The sequence below is a fragment of the Cebidichthys violaceus genome, unplaced genomic scaffold (genome assembly GCF_023349555.1).
Source record: "Cebidichthys violaceus isolate CVI_PGR_0920_01 unplaced genomic scaffold, fCebVio1.0.p SCAF_26, whole genome shotgun sequence".
Lineage (NCBI taxonomy): Eukaryota > Metazoa > Chordata > Actinopteri > Perciformes > Stichaeidae > Cebidichthys > Cebidichthys violaceus.
Genome location: NW_027176439.1, coordinates 6,396,620 through 6,414,958, shown reverse-complemented (window position 1 = coordinate 6,414,958; position 18,339 = coordinate 6,396,620). Strand labels below are relative to the sequence as shown.

The following is an 18,339-nucleotide window of genomic DNA, read 5'->3' as shown; positions in this document are numbered from 1 at the left end:
AGTCGCTGGGATTTGCGTCTGTGAGGGAATGCGCTCCGTCAGTGACTGCACAGTGTCCGTTGAAGGCTGCGAGTGGCTGAATGAGGAGGGACGGTTTGGCTGAAGGTGCGATGTGCTAGATTACGCTTCTTCCTCTCCTCTTTGCTTTAGTTTCTCCCACAGAGACGGCTATTTCTAACCACCCAGCTGTGTTAGATTTATACAACTGTTGTTATGATTCACAGCCACTCTTAGCGTCGCGGCTGCCTTTGCTAAAACGATTACTGCGACTTCGCCGTCGGTACGACTGCCGCTTCAAGCGCCGCGATTACCCCGGCCACCTGTAACGAAGCACATAGAAGCCGAGCAGCCGCTCCTCGTGCTTATAGCAGCTTACCATGAACACGCCTCTGCTCACACACACACACTCGCACACACTTTCATACACACACACGTGCCCCCATCTGACGTCAGCAGAGGGGATTTCCCAAGCCGTATGAGAGCGTCAGGCAGACACCACAAATGCTGTGTCACCGTGTGGCCGCCCCGCCTCACCGCGCCGCTCTTCAGCTCCGTCTCTCTTTCCGATTCTCTCTCTCTCTGTTTCTGTGCCTCTTGCTGTCTGTCCATCCCGCCTCCGTCCGCTGTGTCTTGGCCAGCCGGCGTGAACTTTCTCTGACTTTGTCCCGTCTTGCGGCGGTTACTAACTCGGGCTGTTTTTGTCTTTTTAATCTTAATCTTAATTTGTTTTTGGTTTTAAAACTTCCCCTTTGACATAAGCTGATCATTTGAGGGCTTCGTTAGAAATGAGAAGTGCATCCAGGCAGCGGCACCCGGCTGCTGGTTTGGACAAAACCATTTCCCTTTGGCTGTCGTGGTTACGTTCAGCACGCTGGTTTGAAAAGGTACGAGCTGCAGGTGATCTCGATCTCAACCACAACGTCGTCCTCGCACAGACTGTGCAGCTTAGACAGTGTTTGCACGCGTATTCATACATGAACACGATTACGGATGATGATTTGTGATCTTTTCTGACATCATGACAACTGTGCCCGTGGCTCTTGTGTAGCTGTGGTGTGTTCTCCTCTCAGGACGCTGCTCAGCATCGGTGGCTCTGCGCTCAGTCTTTGGTGTCTTCACTCACTTTGAGTCAGCATGTTGGGCTTTGCTGTGTAATTGTGCATTTTGCCTGTCAGTGGTTTGAAAGGGGCTGTGTGTGAATGTGTGTGTGGATATGTGTGTGAATGTGTGTGTGGATATGTGTGTGTGTGTGTGTGTGCAGTCCAGTCCAGTTATTGCAGGCAGCCCTGACACAGATGGTGCTCAGTGATACCACATACCAGAGGCATTGTTTAGGGAAGGCGAGTTCGAGGAGATAATTGACAGGCATAGAGAGGACCCATCCCCCCCAACACACATACACCTTCACTCCGTCCCTTTATGTCAGCCTCTCTTTTATGGGGCTGCACACACACACACACACACACACACACACACATATACAGACCCTTTCTCTTTTTATTTTAACCTCCTCTTTTTACTAGCTTCAATTTCTCTTTTTTCTCTCTCTCTCTCTCTCTCTCTCTCTCTCTCCGCCCTCACTCTCCTTCTATTTCACCCTAGCAGCAGAGCCCAACACCGGCGTCTGATTGGTGGACGGACTGCCTTTGTGTGCTATCTCTAGCGTGACGTCTCTCCGGCGAGAGCTCTGTGTGTGTGTGTGTGTGTGTGTGTGTGTGTGTATGTGTGTGTGTGTGTGTGTGTGTGTGTGTGTGTGTGTGTGTGTGTGTGTGTGTGTGTGTGTGTGTGTGCATTTGTACATGAGTGTGTTTGTTTGAAGAAAGAGAAGTGGGGGGAGTAGGTGGTTGACGGTGCATTTACATCATATATGCAGAAGGAAGAAAGAAAAAGAACTGAACGAGTGGGAGGAAGGGGTGATAGCGATCACAGAGAAGGAAAAAATCCCTTGCGTGTGTGTGTGTGTGTGTATGAGAGTGTGTGTGAGCGTGTGTGCGGTAGACCTATTGGCATACTAGCAGGAGAGAGGGAGGGGGGTAGAGCGAGAGAGAGAGAGAGAGAGCGTGTGTACGAGGGCTCATGTAAAACCAGATTAAAAACACAAGATGGCTTCCTGAATGGGCTGCTGGAACACAGACGAGAGAGAGAGAGAGAGACCGAGAAAGAAGAGTGGAGAGGTAGAGAGAGAGAGAGAGAGAGAGAGAAAGAGAGTACGAGAAGAAAGGGATAGAGGTGAGGACAAGAGGAAGCCTGAGTCTTCTGATGGGGATTCGTCCAGCGGACGGAGGAGTACAAACCGAGGCAGCCCAGAGGCTTAGAGGGTAAATATTCATCACTCCAGACTATTTTAGGATTGATAGGTGGGTGGGTTGGGGGGGGGGGGAGATTAGGTTGGCGGGACTGGGGAACAGCTCGAGACAAAACACATCATTTAACATTGAGACATCCAGGGCCATGTAGACAAGGGGGACGTGCTGTGCCAAATCAGAAGGTGCTGTTGTTTTACAGTAGTGAGCTGTAATCTCCATCTACTGCATCTCAGCTAAGCTGCTCACTGACACTTCACTGCATGTTTTGCCAATTAACCCTTTTAAAAAGCTGGCTCATGCAGACTCAGTCTATGCATTAGGACGGCTGTGCCCGGTCGGTATACAGACATTACATAATTCTGTAATTGAAATTTTGAATCTGGCTTAGCTGCCTCTGGTTCTCGGTCCCGGCGGTAGAGGGAAGTGCCGGCTCACCGGTTGAACACAAATGAAAGAAAAGAGATTTTTTGTGCACGGCTGCTTTTTGACGGTTGTTGAGGATGACAGCGACGGTGAGGGGACTGTGTGTGCAGAGGTGCACAAAAGGTGGTCCCACTGTCCTTAATGACGAGTCTTTTTGAAAAGGCCCTTGTCGCATTATTCTATTGATTGTTATTCTCACCCCCTCCCATCTCCCTCTCTCTCCCTCTCTCCCCCTCTCCCCCCCCTCTTGTTCTGTTGAATGGCGATACAGGTGGAATATTTTGAAGACAACCGACGAGGCTGCTTGGGAAACCCTGAACTGGCAGCTGAGGTAAGAAAGCCCACTGGGTTTGTGTCTCTGTTCAGTCGTGCGTACGTGTCGCCTCGTCTCTGTCATCCATGTGTGATGTCTGTCCCTGCTGCTTTGACTCTCAGCTGTAGGATTGTCCCTGCTGCTTTGACTCTGAGGCTCTCATGAGGTGTCGATCAACGACCAGGTCCACGCTCTTTCTTATTCTTATAATGCCTCGACACTCTGTTAAATATCTTATGCGTGTGTGTGTGTGTGTGTGTGTGTGTGTGTGTGTGTGTGTGTGTGTGTGTGTGTGTATTTGTGTGAATAGGTTTAAGCATAAATACCAACGCTTGTGATTGTCACCGCCGTTTCGCTAGCTTGTCATTTGACTATTTGCTGCTCTCTCTCTCCGGCGAACACATGAGCTCATTATATTCACCCGGATATCATGAATAAAGACGTCTTTAGGCGTCCGCCTTCCCGTCCGAGTCGCCCCGCTCAGAAGCTGGCGATAGTAAACTTCGGCTTTATTTACAAGCCGTAGCGAGCCGAGTGAGGAAGTGAGGAAGTGGCGGCATCCTCAGTTTAAAGCGCCCCACGCTGCCCGCTGATTGGTGCCAGAGCCAGGCATGTGTAGATACAAGCGACCAGGGAGAGGAGGAGGGAGGAGGAGGAGGAGGAGGAGGAGGAGGAGGAGGAAGCCTTCGTGCTGGCTCAGGAGCCAGGGGGGCCGTCCTTCTTCTCGTAGGTTCTGGAGTCAAATGAGGTAAAGGGAGTAAAAGTTAGTGGGTCACGCATGCGTACGTGTTTGATTGCCGGGCGTAGTAACCTGTGGCGCGTGGCCGCTGAGAGCTGCTGCTCTGAGTCGGGGCACGCTTCTGTGTTTATGTGAAAAGGAAGTTTTGAGCGGCGAGGCTTCATAGAGAGAAGATTTACTGAGCGCCGAACGAGCTGCTCGACTTATAACAATGTCCTCCTCAAGGCTCTGGTTTGACTGAGCGAAGCATTGACAGGTGGAAGGGTTAAGATGTTTATGTCAGCAGATACACGCTGTCTCCACAGTGAGGACACATATACATATATATATATATATATATATATATATATATATATATATATATATATATATATATATATATATATATATATATATATATATATATATATATATATATATATATATATATGTATGTATGTATATATACATATATATATATACACATATATATATATATATATATATATATATATATATACGTTAGTTAATCAGTTTCAAATGTCATGAATGGGTTCGGCTCGCTGACACACTGTGACTTACCTCTAAGCCGGCTCTGATCCCCGTCCATGTGTAGACAATCTCTTTATCTACAACACACAGAGGACCATCTGGGAAGTTAAAGGGAGCGGAATCACTCGACTGTCCGTCGGTGAGGGAAGCTGAGACCGTGTTCAACAGGTTTGTGTGCTCTGCCTTCGTGGCCTTCCTGAGCTGATGGAGCGCCTCATCTCGTGACACCATTGTCACAAATAGTCATACGGTATTTTCAGAAAATGTCAACATTAGGTCAAAGACGTTGGACCGTTTAGACGTTGTGTGACAGTAGACGGAGTCGTTCTGCTGTTCAGGAAGCAGAATTAAGAGTTCTTACCACAACAGCTAGAGACAGACAGACAGACTGCTCTGCTGCTCGCACACAGGATTTCCTCTCTCTGCACGAGACGAACGTCACGCAGCTCAATGGTGGGAAAGAGTCAAAGCGGAGCAGAAGCACTCGAGCCGTGCGTGACGGCAGATGGAACGTTTTGCTCGTCGTATGTTCAGCCTCGCGTGGAATCCCCGTCCACTCCCCGCTCGCAAAGGGTTAACGCTGACCTAGTTTCCGTGGCAACACTGAATGTCTGATGACATCATTGCTTTAATTTTAACTCAAGTCCGGAGTCCAAGGTTGGTCACATGACCAACTAGCAGGCTACCACGTGTGTGTGTGTGTGTGTGTGTGTGTGTGTGTGTGTGTGTGTGTGTGTGTGTGTGTGTGTGTGTGTGTGTGTGTGTGTGTGTGTGTGTGTGTGTGTGTGTGTGTGTGTGTGTAGTAAGTGGCTTGGTATGTAGTGCAGGAAGTGGAGGGTTTGACATCACCTGTTCCATTCGGCGATGTATTTACTGCTCTGTGAGGTTTCCACTCTGTCAGTAAAGAACTGCAGCTTTGTTTCCCGTGCTCCTTGACACGCATCTAGAGAGCTGATGACTGGAATGTGAGTAAACCGTGACATACAGTCAACGTGTACATCAGATATCTGGGTCCTGGGTCTCAAGATGCGCAGATCTTCCTTCTCTTGGAGTCATTAGCTGCGTGTGAAAAGACTCTCCTGTAATACTCAGTGTTTAAATGTACTGGATTATGATGAAAGGTAAAGATTCATTATACGTCCAGAACAGCTTTCATTGATTCCGTGTCCTTAATGTGACACTTCTACATCTTTGCATACATTTCCCAGCAGCCTGATTACACGAGCTCCGTCTAAAAGGTGACTGATCATCTACCAGTTTAACCTCAAACCCAGGATGAGTCGTCTGCGGTGAATCATGTTGAATTAGTTGTCGCCTCCTGTAATGGCTGTAGAAGAAGCCTTTTATTATAAACCCCCCCGAGGACTTGAACGCATCACATCCTGTAAAACCTCAGTTTTAAAGTGTATCGTCCCCAACAGTGATGCATGCAGCCATTAATATACAGGGACGTGCCGGGCTCTGCACTCTTTCAGCTTTCATCTCTAATTAATGACAATCAGCAGACCTGCTCCACTGCTTGTACCGCCGCATGTGCCCGTGAACAGGACCGGGTCCCGGACCGGGTCGATGCCCCGCACGGGACGCAGAGTTGCGGTCGGTGGCTCGTCGGCCTCGTCTGTGTTTGATGTCGTTAGGAGGATGTCGGCCGGCCCGGTGCCGCAGTTAATAAAAAATGAATGGAGAGAGAAGGGGGAGGAGCCCTCAGCTGTTGCTGGAGCTCTTTAACTCCCACCTCTCTGGTGGCTGCTCTGCTGTTCCCACCGGGCGCTCACTTCTTACAGTCCTGAATCCCTGCTGCCGCCTGGCGCTGCCAGGTTTTATGTAACGCAGCGCCACAGCTGTTGCAGAGTTTTCATCGCACACGTTTGGAACGCGCAGATGAAAATATTGATTTGTGAAACAACCAAAGTATATTCATGTGAATTCAGTGGATGATTGGACTGATGATAATGTAAGACAGTGCATGGCCCGAACTGAGATCTCTAAACCCTCTTCCTTCAGCAGACCGCCCTTCACCTGGATGATTAAAGACACATTTAGACCCTGAGCTGAATCATTTTGCATGTAAAGCACTACATGGCTTCACAGTACACGGTGAAGTACTGGCCCTTTAAGCCCGGCTACGCCTGACTCCAACATATGGGAAGCTAATCTTAGCCCGAGTCCTGAGAGAGACAAGGCTGGCAGCCAGCCACTGTGCAGAGCTGAGGATGGTGGCTGTTGCTTTCTCTCTCAAATCTGAGCAATTTATCATTCAGAGCTCATAACATCGTCTCCAGAAAGTCCTCCCATGATCAGTGAGGCTGCTCCGGGTCCACACAAATGTTCTCGTATCAGTGACTGTGTTCTGTTAATGATTACATCATTGTACAGTTAGGATTTGACCGCTCAGCTCTTTTTCGTGACTTGGCATGTTGTCCTGGCAGGCAGTAGTACACCGTGTGCTTTCATTGGTTCTGAGCCTTTTTCTTTTGCTCACTAGTTTTCCCTCCGTTTCCTCGTCTGTCTCTTTGTCTCCGACCCCAAAAACCCGGCTCTATATATTGATTACATGTTTCTGCTGCTCTCCATGCCCCTAACCTCAGGCACAAAGAGCTGCCTCTTGAAAACAGCGCCCCCTCCTCTTCCTCTTCCTCCTCCTCGTTATTTTTTTTAGAGGCTCCACCCACTCCAACAGCCCCCCCCCCCATCACCACCTTTCTTTTTTTCTCTCTCCTCCCTCCAAGACCACTCCTCCCTTTCTCTTTGTGAGGAGTGCTGAAGGGGGGTGAGGGGGGGGGGGGGTAGGCCTTCCCCAGCTGGGCTATTCGTGCCGACTTGCACGTGCCGAAAGTCAGGAGGTATGACTCAGACTGGATACCCAACACTCAGCACTACGGTCTACACCCAAACACACCCTGAACTTAACACCATCCTGCCTGGGAGCGTGTCAGGGTCGGATGTTGGAGGGAAGAGATGGAGGAGATTTGGGGGGGGGGGGGGGGGGGCAGATGTCAATGAAAGCAAAGACAAAGAGATTGAAATAACAAGGTGATGCCTGGAATATGAACAATACGTGAGCAGTCTGTGACTCATTACAGCGTGACAGATGTGTTTGTATTTACACTCGTTCTTAGAGAGATGTGAAATCACCTCTTTGTTTAATCCGATACAAATATGTCAAATATTCTACTATCTAATATCCTTTTCATGAAGTCAGTGATTCTCAAAATAAAACACGTTCTGCTCCTGGCTCCTTTATAAAAACACAAATGAAGTAACGACGATGCTGTGAGTTTCCAGTGAGACGTTGACGGTTGACCAGGCTGAAACACGCCGCGCTGCTTCTGCTCTGTTAGATACGAGGCGCTCGCTGCAGCTCTGCAGCCTCGCCTCCTGCCCACCAACAAACCCAGTGACCCTCGGTGAACAATCCAATACTGTGCGCACACTGGCGTGCTTCTGTGCACGGAGAACGGCGCCGCTCGTCCGGCGTCTTGTTCGCGATGAGAAAACGGGCAAGTGTGCGTCAAATGAAAGATAAAGCGCCGGAGAGGGGGGGAGGAGAGGGAGAGTCGTAAAGTGTGTCACATCAGATGACCTTGATGCCATTGGACTGCAGGGCAGGACGGGGTGGGGGTGGGGGTGTGTGGAGGTAGATGAGAGCAGTAGGTGGAGTCAGCTGACAGGAAGAGATGGGAGGAGGGGAAAGGACCCTCATGACCGTGATGCTCATGTGAGTTCTAGTTAGGAAAAGCTTCTCTTTTACTTAAATGGCACAAATTGTCCCTCTGATGAGAGGCAGAAGTAGTGAAATCACAAACGTTTTCGTTTAAAAAAATGGTTCCACCATGGTGCCTCTGAAACAGAACGAGTTGTTCTCTATTGTCTTCTGTGTGTTTCACACCAAACAGACCTCCCACTGCCGACGTGCCGGTAATATCTCAAAAAGCTTGTTTTCGGTGTGTGAGGGTTTTATGTCAGGAGAAACGAAAAAGATGACTCAGACTTAGTCATATGCAAGCCAACACACACTGCTGAGGACGGACTTTTGTTGTCAGTCATCCCTCCTACAACCAAGACCTTTCCTCTGCACTGCTGAGAAACAGTGAGTGAGAGACAAAGAAGTGAGAGAGAGAGAGAGATGGAGAGAGAGAGAGAGAGAGAGAGAGAGACGAGGGCGTGAAACGGCTCATTTGGACAATAATTTGACTTGATTGTGAGATGAAGCGATCGATCGAGAGGATCGGAGTCTCTGTTGTGCGTTCCTGCTCTCGCTCTCAATGCCCGGCTACAGCAGGTTTACCGTAAGTGTGCAACATACTCGTTCATGTTTTCCATGTTCAATACAAGAGTTAAGATGCCTCAGCTGTTACTCTAGTTTTCTCTTGAGCTCTTCTTCATGTGAAGTGAACACAGGGTTAAGCGAGGACCTGGCTGTAGAACGTGTTCCTCCCAGTTAACCTGGCTCGTTGTTCTCTTATCTGAATGAGAAGTAACACATTGTGTTCAGGACATTGTTGCTTATCTAGATTATCCAGTAAACTTCTATTCTTCTGTCCAACTGCCAAACACGTTGGGCAATGTTTTACCTGAAGTGACACTCACGTGTTTGAATCCAGAGTGTCGTCCTGTCACTCAGCTCTTCTGTAGGTATCGACCTACCTCCAGTCTGTTGTGGCACTTCTTGGTGTTACGCAGCTGGTGTCCGTGGTTGACGGGGACGATCTCACCCAGAGCTCAGTGTTTTTACAGTGAAGATATTGAGTTGACGTTGGTCTCTCTTCTCTAGCTCTTGTTGTCCTGATGTTGGTGACAGCGCTACAGCCATGTGCACTCATTTACAGAACACTTCATGTTAGGTTGAGCTGTGATGACCGCCGAGCTCTCTTTGAACCTCGGTGATTCATCGCAGCGAGCGTTAAATAGCTGCTGTGCTTTTTATTTTGGGATACGAGTGCAGCGTTCAAGGACAGAAATGCTCTTGTTTTTTTTTTTTGTTCCGCGGTTCTTTAAAATGAGGAACCGTGCGCAGAGCAGAGCATGTGACTCATGGGTTAAGTCGGGTCTCGAGCTCGAAGCGCTGTGTCACTGCAGCCAGGGGGGAGTGAGCGAAAACGAGTGAATGAAAAGAGCGTGTGTCGGAGCGTCCGTCGGTGTGTCGCTGCTGCTGGTAGTAGAGGGTCACCCGGTGGTGGAGGCGAGCTTCCCGGTGGCTGAAACACCGATGACGACGACGACGATGCAGCTACGTCATCGCCACATGTGTTTCCTACCTCTCTCGCTCATCGCTCTCCCTCTCGCTCATTGGCCCTCCTTGATCATGTGACCTAATGCTCTACTTCTCCTCTCCTTCCTTTAGACAGCTTAGGCTGCGCTGTGTTTCTCTTTGGGATTGACGCTCATCTGTGTGTGTGTGTGTGTGTGTGTGTGTGTGTGTGTGTGTGTGTGTGTGTGTGTGTGTGTGTGTGTGTGTGTGTGTGTGTGTATATCCGAATATGTGTGGTAAGAGAGAGACAGACCGTGTGCAATGTACAGGGCCGGAGAGCAGGGTGTGCGTCAGAAAGCATTGGAACCGTAATGCACTGCTAAGCTATGCTAAGAGAAGAAACTGTGAGAGAGAGAGAGAGAGAGAGAGAGAGAGAGAGAGAGAGAGAGAGAGGCATTTTGACAAAACGGGAGAAAATGAGAGATCACGAGAAGCAAGGGAAGGCTACCAAAGTTGATCCGACCGTAGCGCAGTGTAGCCGGCACATGCTCAGTAATATAAGGGAAAACACTACGCAGGAGCTGACAACGATCTGCATGGGGAAGACGGCCATGTTCCCCCCCCCCCACACCCCCACCCTCTCCTGCTCCTCCTGGTTAGATCTGCTCCAAAACTCCAGCGATGTTCGAGAGGAGAGAGGAGACGCCACAAGGCCGGTCAGCCAGCAAGTGGGCGAGAGGAAACGTCCGGCGATCGTGACGACGTCGCTGATGACAATGATGCCGAGACGGAACAGCGGTGAGGAGAGAATAAGAGGACGTTATCTGGACGGCAGAGGACAGAAGTCCTCAGCGGACTGCTGTGGGTTGATTGCTCGTGGTAGCTGTCTTCGTTTGGCAACAACCTGCCGATCCTCTCGCTGTTTATGCCCTCTTCTTCTTCTTCTTCATCGTCAGAATCCGTCACACAATAACCGAGCGACTCTGTTTGCTCCTCAGATGTCCTCCCCTCGTTGTCCTCCCTCTCCTCGGCGTCTTCTTCCCTTCCCCTCTCCTCATTCTGCTACTCGTTCTTGCTGATGTTGAAGTATCCTCCGCTGTAGTCGCCTCGCTCGTCTACCTTTGTTCATATCGCCATCGTTCTTGCATTTGTTTTCCTCCCTGGTGAAGGCGAGGGAGCGGACGTTACAGAGTGTTGAGGAATGATTGTACATCAAGCGATCATCACCTCCGTGTCCTTTGAATCTTGGAGGGACAGGCCAGCCAGCCAGCTCCCTCTTAATCTACCAACCGCTCCTCTCTCTGGAGCGCGTAGCCTCGCTAGAGAATCTATCATCAGCCACAGGTGTGAGATTGAAGCTTTCTGTTTCAAGCGAGGAAACGGGGCGACCGACGTGATCGTGGACGGGGAAGAAAAGCGGAGATGGAGGAACCATGATCGGTGGCTTCTCCTCTGGCCCAGGGCTCAGTCGAATGTAGACGCTCAAACACGGAGATCTCTGTGAGGAGAACCAGACGCCGTGTGCAGAAGGCATAAACGAGCGTAAACACAACGTCGCTTTCCTTCACTCCTTTTCTTTTTCCCGTTGACGGCGTTGTAAGTTGAGATCGTGCATTCGCTCGGTAGCCGTTGATTCGCCTCGGCACTTGAAAGCAGAGAAGCTCTGTCATCGCCCGAAATTGCCAGCACTAGGCTTTTGTGGATAAACCAAAACACACAACATAGCCTTATATATATATATGTGTATATATATATATATATATATATATATATATATATATATATATATATATATATGTGTGTGTGTGTATATATATATATATATATATATATATATATATATATATATATATATATATATATATATATATATATATATATATATATATATATATAGCATCACCAAATGCAGGAGAGCAGCCGTGCTGGAGGGCGTGGAGAGACAGAGAGGTTTTCTCATTGGTGAGAGCTCTGCTGCACTGTGCTGTTTCCTAGGCTGCCGCTACCAGCAACTATCCCCCACAGCTCTCTCTGTTTCTGCTCACTGCACACTCCTCCATTCCATCGTACGTGCCCGCTGTGGCTCAGATAATGGCCTCTCGCTCTGCACACACTGAAGAGAGAGAGAGAGGAGAGGAGATGGAGGGAGAGGCTGCGCGAGAGGGAGGGAGGGAGGGAGGGAGGGAGAACGGAGGGAGGGAGGGAGAGAGAGTGAGAGAGGGGAAGGTGGGGGCTGCGAAGAGAAGCCGACTGCATGTGTAGCCGAGAGAAAGAAAGAGGATATTGAAAAAGGGAAGGGAGGAGCAGACGGAGATAATGAGAAAGGAAAAAGGAGAGAACAGAAAGCGTCGGCCATAAGAAGAGGCGAGAGAGAAATGAGGACCGTGTGTGCCGTGCTGGGGGGAAGTGTGTTGGCCGTGTGTGTGAATGCATGCATGTGTATTTCGGTGCTCGCTCTGTCTGTGCGCCGCACAGACTGGAAGGAATAAGAAGGAATACGAGCCAACAAGTCCGGATTGCTTTTGGGCTGCCGTGCCGGCAAGCAAGTCTCATGCTCCTCTCTGTGTCCTCTTCTGCTTTCTGCTCTCCGACCGGCAGCTCCGTCTGGACGTCTAAGACCTCGTAAGTATGGAGGTCGCTGGTGCTCGGGCTCACAGCCGGCTTCATATTGTCAGGGTTTCTGCTTCATGTTCCTGCTCGGCACGGCAGCAGAGGAAGGGGTGGGGGAAGAGGGAGGAGGAGGACGAGGATGAGGGGGTGGGGGGTGGGGGGGGGGCTGTGTATCTGGGATTTAGGTTCAGCTGTCTACTCACAAGCTGAACTTAACCCCCTCTCCACCACTGGTATCTATGCAGGCTTTGTGTCCTCCCTTTAGTTCTTCTTTTCTTGTGCAGTGTCAAGGCGTATCTTGTTTAAAGGGCTCCTGGACTCAAGCGTCTGGTCTGCCAGGTTCTGCTGGATCTGATCCGGTTGTTAATGTTATTGGATGCACTTTCTGGTGTGTGTCAAGCACATGTGAATACGTGTGTGAAATAGACGAGCGCAGTTAGAGAGAAGACAGATAAACTTCTGGTAAGAGAGCCGGTTTTGTCACTGTGTTAATATTTGTCAAAGCACGTGGTCCGTACAGTCCTAGAGACACACACACACACACACACACACACACACACACACACACACACAGGTGTAAAGCGCTGCAGGTGTGTGTGTGCGCAACATTTCCATCCTGGACCGGCACGTAGACTCACACCAAAAGTGAATCAAGGTTAACCACAGCTCAGATCACGTGAGCCTTCAAGGAGCTCTCGTCTTTGGCGTGCGGCGCCTTGTTTGTGAAAGTGGAGGTTTGCTCCAGCGTGACGCTCGAGGTGCTTTAAACCCACGTGACTTGTGTCACTGACACGGTGAGAAAAAGAGGAAAAGAGAGCGTCGCTGTGGCTGATTGCGGGATGTTAGTTTGTGCAGCGTTGCAGTCGCTCTGTTTCAACACACTGCAGGTCTCATAACCGCCGTGCATTGCTAGCCCCCCCCCTTCCTCTTTCCCGTCTGATGCCACTGATAGTGTAGTGCAGACATGGGTTCTCTCACGTATTGCATGCCGGCTGTTCATTGCCCCCCCCCCAACCCCACACCATCTCTTACCAACACCACCGCCACCCCCTGGGACCCCCGACAGACACCCGGCGCAGAAGGTGGATTCAAAAGACCCGAGCATACTGCCCGTCCAGTAATTAGCCGCTTCAAAGGCTCATTTCAATAATATTCAAATGATGGGGAAGCTGGACGTCAGGCTCACTTCTACTGTCAGACGCTGACGGATCCACAGACAGAAGCTCTGCTCAGGAAGTAGCTCACGTCTCTGTTGGGTGGTGAGACCTTTAGCTGGCCTGTGGTCACTTCGTGTGCGTGTGTAAGGAAGCATGTATGTCTCCATCTGTCTGTCCTCGTCTCGGTTTTTGTTTTGTCCTTTTGTGAGGGAAAATGTCTCCTTGCAACTACATGTCTGCTGCCTGTAGGTGTCCTTTACAGTTCCGGTCATGTGTTGTGTATGCTGTCTGTTCAGAGTACACACACACAGAGTGAAGACTTCATTAACTGCTGTTAATGCAGTGCGTTGCCTTCTGTCTACGGGGCTAACCTCAACATGTGTTCATCCAGTGAGCGTGCTATTGTTGTCTTCTATTAGAGATGTTAGAATGCTCTGTTTAGTCACAACATGCACTCTGTCAATGATTCCTGAGGCTGCCCTTGGATTCTCTCTGTTTGCTGTTCCTCTCCAGACTCATTTGATTATAATCTACCCGGGCTGAGTACTGTTAACAAGTAACATCTCGGGACTCGAGTGAAGAAGAAGACCACCGTAGTGCTTCAACATGTCAAGATAATTCAGATTAGCAGACAGGTGTAGCAATAGCTTCTTCATCGTCTGCTGAAAATGTAATTTGACCATTATTCCAGGCGATGCGTTTGCAGCCGTCAGTGTAACTTGTGGTAACTGTCATAATTCTGACTCAAGAGGAAGTGAGATATGTGGCTGCATGTATCAGCTACTGATAAGTATTACCAACTGTCTGAGAAGGTCTTTAAATCTACCGGAATGAAGCAATCCCTCCCTTATTTGTGACGCCAGCATGTTTAAGAACTGCTGCTACGTTTCCCGTACAATGAGCATCTCTAATCTTAAGTACAGTTACAGTTACCTTGTAACTGAGCTACAGAGCGGGTGGTAATATCAGGTCATTTTATGTTCCTTGTTTTGGTTGAACATGTCTTGGGTTTGTGATAATCTCACCAGTGAATGAGAGTTGTACATTGCACACTTTAGGCAACTTAGTTGAGCTGCGGTTTTCAGCTGCAATCATGTTTTCAGCACTTAATCAATATCTGTTTTTTTGCCGATAAGATAAAAGATATTCACACTATATTATAAGCATGTTGTACACAGATTCAGTGTCTCTTTTCTAAAATAACTTGATTTGTTTCACTTAATAATTGCGTTTCTTGGAATAAAATATCAACTGAGTAAAATGTTCTTTTGAAGTGGACTTCCTTTGATCTCCTGTACATTTTGTGTGTTGTATTTAGTTGTCTTCACTGTGTGTGTTCAATGCTCCACCTCTGCCATACACAACGTTTTAACTCCCAACTGCCTGCTTTGCATAGCCCAACTGATCTGGAGCACAGTCTCCATTTATAAACAACAGTGAAGCTATGTTGCATGACCTGTGACTTGCTTGACGAAACACTCGCCTGTCTAGTGAAGCAACAGTTAATGCCGTTTTCCTCAGCCCTGCTGGCCTGACCCTCCAGTAATGTATGTGTGAGGTAGGAGGGAAACCCTGGAGAAGAGCCGGCAGAAGGGAATGGAGTCTGTTTTGATGCTTGTTATTTATCATTCCGTCAAGTTATTCTTGGAATTCAGATTTATGAAAAACAATTGACTTCATTTATTTACGATTATTTGACACATGTCTGGTGATTATTTTCTAAATCATGCCTGTTGCACGGCGTATAGTGTTGTTTTACATATTGGTCATAACTAACCTCGCTTCATGTTTGTCTTTCAGACTGTTTGCGAAGTCACTTCAGTGGATGGCCCCAGAAGTGGAGGCCAGATGGAAATTGGGTCACATGACCGCCTCCAGGAAGGCGTGCTGAGCCTGGAACTAGCCAATGGGGTGAATCGCTACCCTAATGATGATTCGACATCTAGTGAAACAGAGCAGCAGAGGGCAGGAAGCGTGCCTCCGAGGCAGAGCTGGTTGTCAGTACACGGCAAGGTCAGTGACACCCAACAACAGCAACCATGTTGGAACAGCAGCAGCAGCAGCGGTACAACCCCTGGTGAACCTGTCCACCATGCAGACATGGAGGATGCCCACAATCTGGTGGCTTTTTCTGCTATTGCTGGCTCCTTGCCTCCTTCTTCCTCCTCTTCCTGCCTCATGAAGCCTAACACGTCCCAGCTGTATGAGAAGTTCACCAAGGAGATGGGTGTTGAGGGGGCACAGGCCAAGCTCTCTGCAGGAGCTCCTGAGGGAAGCTGCCAAACTCCAGAAGACCTGAACACTCTACAGTCAGCACTGAGCCAAGCCAAACATGGACACAAGCCCCCTAACTGCAACTGCGATGGGCCCGACTGTCCAGACTACCTTGAGTGGCTGGAGAAGAAGATCAAGGTGGCAACCAATGAGGATCAAGGTGCTTACAAGATGGCTGATGCTCCCCCACACTTGCAGCCTCACCTACAGCAAACCCATTTGCAGCATCCCCGTCAGCCCTACACCCAGATGAATGGTGGCCACCGTCTGTCTGCTTCATACCCCCAGCAGCAACAGGGAAGTCAGGGCCCCAATCTAGACCATGGGCCCTGCTCAAAACCCCCAATTCCCTGCTCTCCCCAGGTGCTCTCCATAGCCAAGGAAAAGAACATCAGTCTTCAGACAGCCATTGCCATAGAAGCCCTGACCCAGTTATCTGGGACTGGTCCGCAAGCTGCCGGCTCTCCAGGTCAACTTTCCTACAACAGTAACCTCCATCACCACCAACATACCCAGAACCTCCCGTCTCAACCCCCCAACGGCACTAGCTTGATCCCGTCCTCTCCCGGCACCCACTCATCTTCCTCACGCTCTCAATCCGTCCCTCCAGGACTAAACACCATTCAGCAGGCCTCAGTTTCCTGTGAGCACCACAGGCCCCAATCCCAGGGCCAGCCGCTCCATGCTACCCCTCTCCCATCCTCTACCTCTCCCTTCCCTGGTCAGGGAAAACATCCAGGCTTCAGCCCTAATCCTCAGCAGTGGCAGCAGGGCTCGGGCAGAGGCTCTGAACAGAGGAACCCATGGATGTGTGTAAAGTCTGAGCCCCAGTCTCACTACGCTGCTGCACCTCACAGCAGCTCAGACCCCATGTCAGAGCTCAAACAGCTGCTCGGCGACACCAGTGGAAAGTTCAGCAATGCTCATTTCAAGCTTCCAGTCACACAGCAGATCGTCTTGAACCAGAATGGAGGTATCCAGGCCCAGGACAACCCAGCATTGGCCAGGATAAAGCAAGAACCAGACTCTGGAGAGCATTACCATCACACTGCCTCCATGGGACATTACGGCATGGCTAATGGTCAGCAACAGGGTCATCACTACCCTGGCAATCCCCTGTCTCCTGGCCAAGCAGCTCTGCAACAGCACCTTCACTACAAGAGGAACCTCTTCTCTAACCACTCCCCTGGCTTTGGAGCACCAGGCCCTCGGGCACCTCTGGCTTGTCAAAACTTGAAAAAATGGTGGCCACAGATGAACGCAGAAGGTTTGCCACATCTGGCCATCAAACAGGAACCCAAGGAACCCAAGAAGAGGAAAAGCAGTCAAGGATCTCCTGTCATAAAAGCTATGAGTGGGATGCTTGCAGTCTCTCCCCTTCCCAAACCTAAACAAATAATCATCAAGAAGACCAAGCAGAAAGCCTCCATCCCAACCTTCCTGCCTCAGACTCAGATATCCGTACAAAAACCATCAGTCCTCATGGTGGAGAGAGCCCCGACCCTGACCAGCCTGCAACCAGGTTCTCTCCCCTCTCTGCCCCTCCACAGTAACTCCACTCAGGCTGCTGCTGCAGGCCTCCCTGCCCCAGCCCAATCTCAGGTATCCATTTCCAACCCCTCAATGACCCCATCTTCCACTGTTTCTGCTTTGTCAGAAAACACTCCAGCCCTCGTGGGCCCCCTGCTCCCACCTGTGGCCCCTGTAGCCCATGCTAAATCAGAGGGAGTGGGCAGCCTGGCCTCCAGAAACACCAGCACCACCACACCTGTGACCTCCACATTTCCATCCAGCACCTCACAATTACAGAGCGTCATCAACATAGACCCGAAGTATGAAGAACTGATCCGCCAGTTTGAAGCTGAATTTGGGGACTCAGCTCCAGATGCATCTGCCAGTCAGCCCAAGGAGGAGACTGCTACAGCCCCTCAACCGAGGAATCAGTCTCAGACCAGTCCTCAGGACCTCAGTCCCACATCATCTTCCACTTTCCGGTCGGCTCCCATAATTCTCGCCACTCAAGCCAGTTCCACACCTCGTCCAGATGATCAGGAGATGAAAGTCAGCAAAGATGAATCGGGGTCCCAAAGTGAAGCAACCTTGAACCAGGCATCCACAGAAAGCTCCGTGAGGGATATCTCTCTACATCATCAGGCCGTTCTGCACAAGCAGCAGCAGCCCGGTGTGTTAGAGGATACGTTCAACATGCCGTGTTCTCCGCTACCCAAACGCATGAAGATTGAAGCCTCAGGTGACATAGCGGTACTTTCCACCACATGCTATTCTGAGGAGGACACACCCACTAAGGACAGCCTGCCTGCTTCTCCATCTCTCAGAGGCTTCCTAGAGTCTCCTCTGCGCTACTTGGACACCCCCACCAAGACCTTGCTGAGTACTCCTTCCAAGGATCTTCAGGCAGAGTTCCCCACCTGCACCTGTGTGGGTAAGTCAGCGTGTTGGTGTCTGTCTATGGTTGTCTATATCTACGGGGATGAGGTTTCTGTCCATCGACATACTGTACTGGCACTTTTCAGTCAACCATAAATAATAGTGTCATTAATCTTCACACCACTGCACACATTGCACACATTGCCCATGCATTTTTGAGTGCAGATGAATTGAAGTAATTATGTAAGTGCTGTAGAGGCTTTATGGCAGCAAGGGAGCATGCATATTCTGCAGGGAGGACTTTTTTGGAAAACGTTTTCTAAATCTGGAAATGTTCATGCTTTGCTCTACTGATTTAGCTTGAAACAGATCCACCGTTAGCTTTTTCCGTCCCCCCTCTTTTGTAG

The 18,339-nt window shown here is 49.6% G+C and overlaps 1 protein-coding gene across 4 annotated transcripts in view; it reads left to right on the top strand.

Moving 5' to 3' along the window:
• tet3 (tet methylcytosine dioxygenase 3) overlaps positions 1 to 18,339 on the top strand; it is a 37,146-nt gene that overhangs the window by 4,513 nt on the left and 14,294 nt on the right. The window contains exons 1-3 of one of the 4 annotated variants that reach the window (XM_068720932.1): positions 1,604 to 2,318; positions 3,001 to 3,060; positions 15,071 to 17,987. In XM_068720932.1, the coding sequence (XP_068577033.1) occupies positions 15,119 to 17,987 (2,869 nt within the window). In that variant the 5' untranslated portion in view covers positions 1,604 to 2,318; positions 3,001 to 3,060; positions 15,071 to 15,118. Of the gene's footprint in view, positions 1 to 1,603; positions 2,319 to 3,000; positions 3,061 to 9,151; positions 10,302 to 11,418; positions 12,126 to 15,070; positions 17,988 to 18,339 lie in introns of those variants that run through there. The other 3 variants (XM_068720931.1, XM_068720934.1, XM_068720933.1) reach the window with 3 other exon arrangements.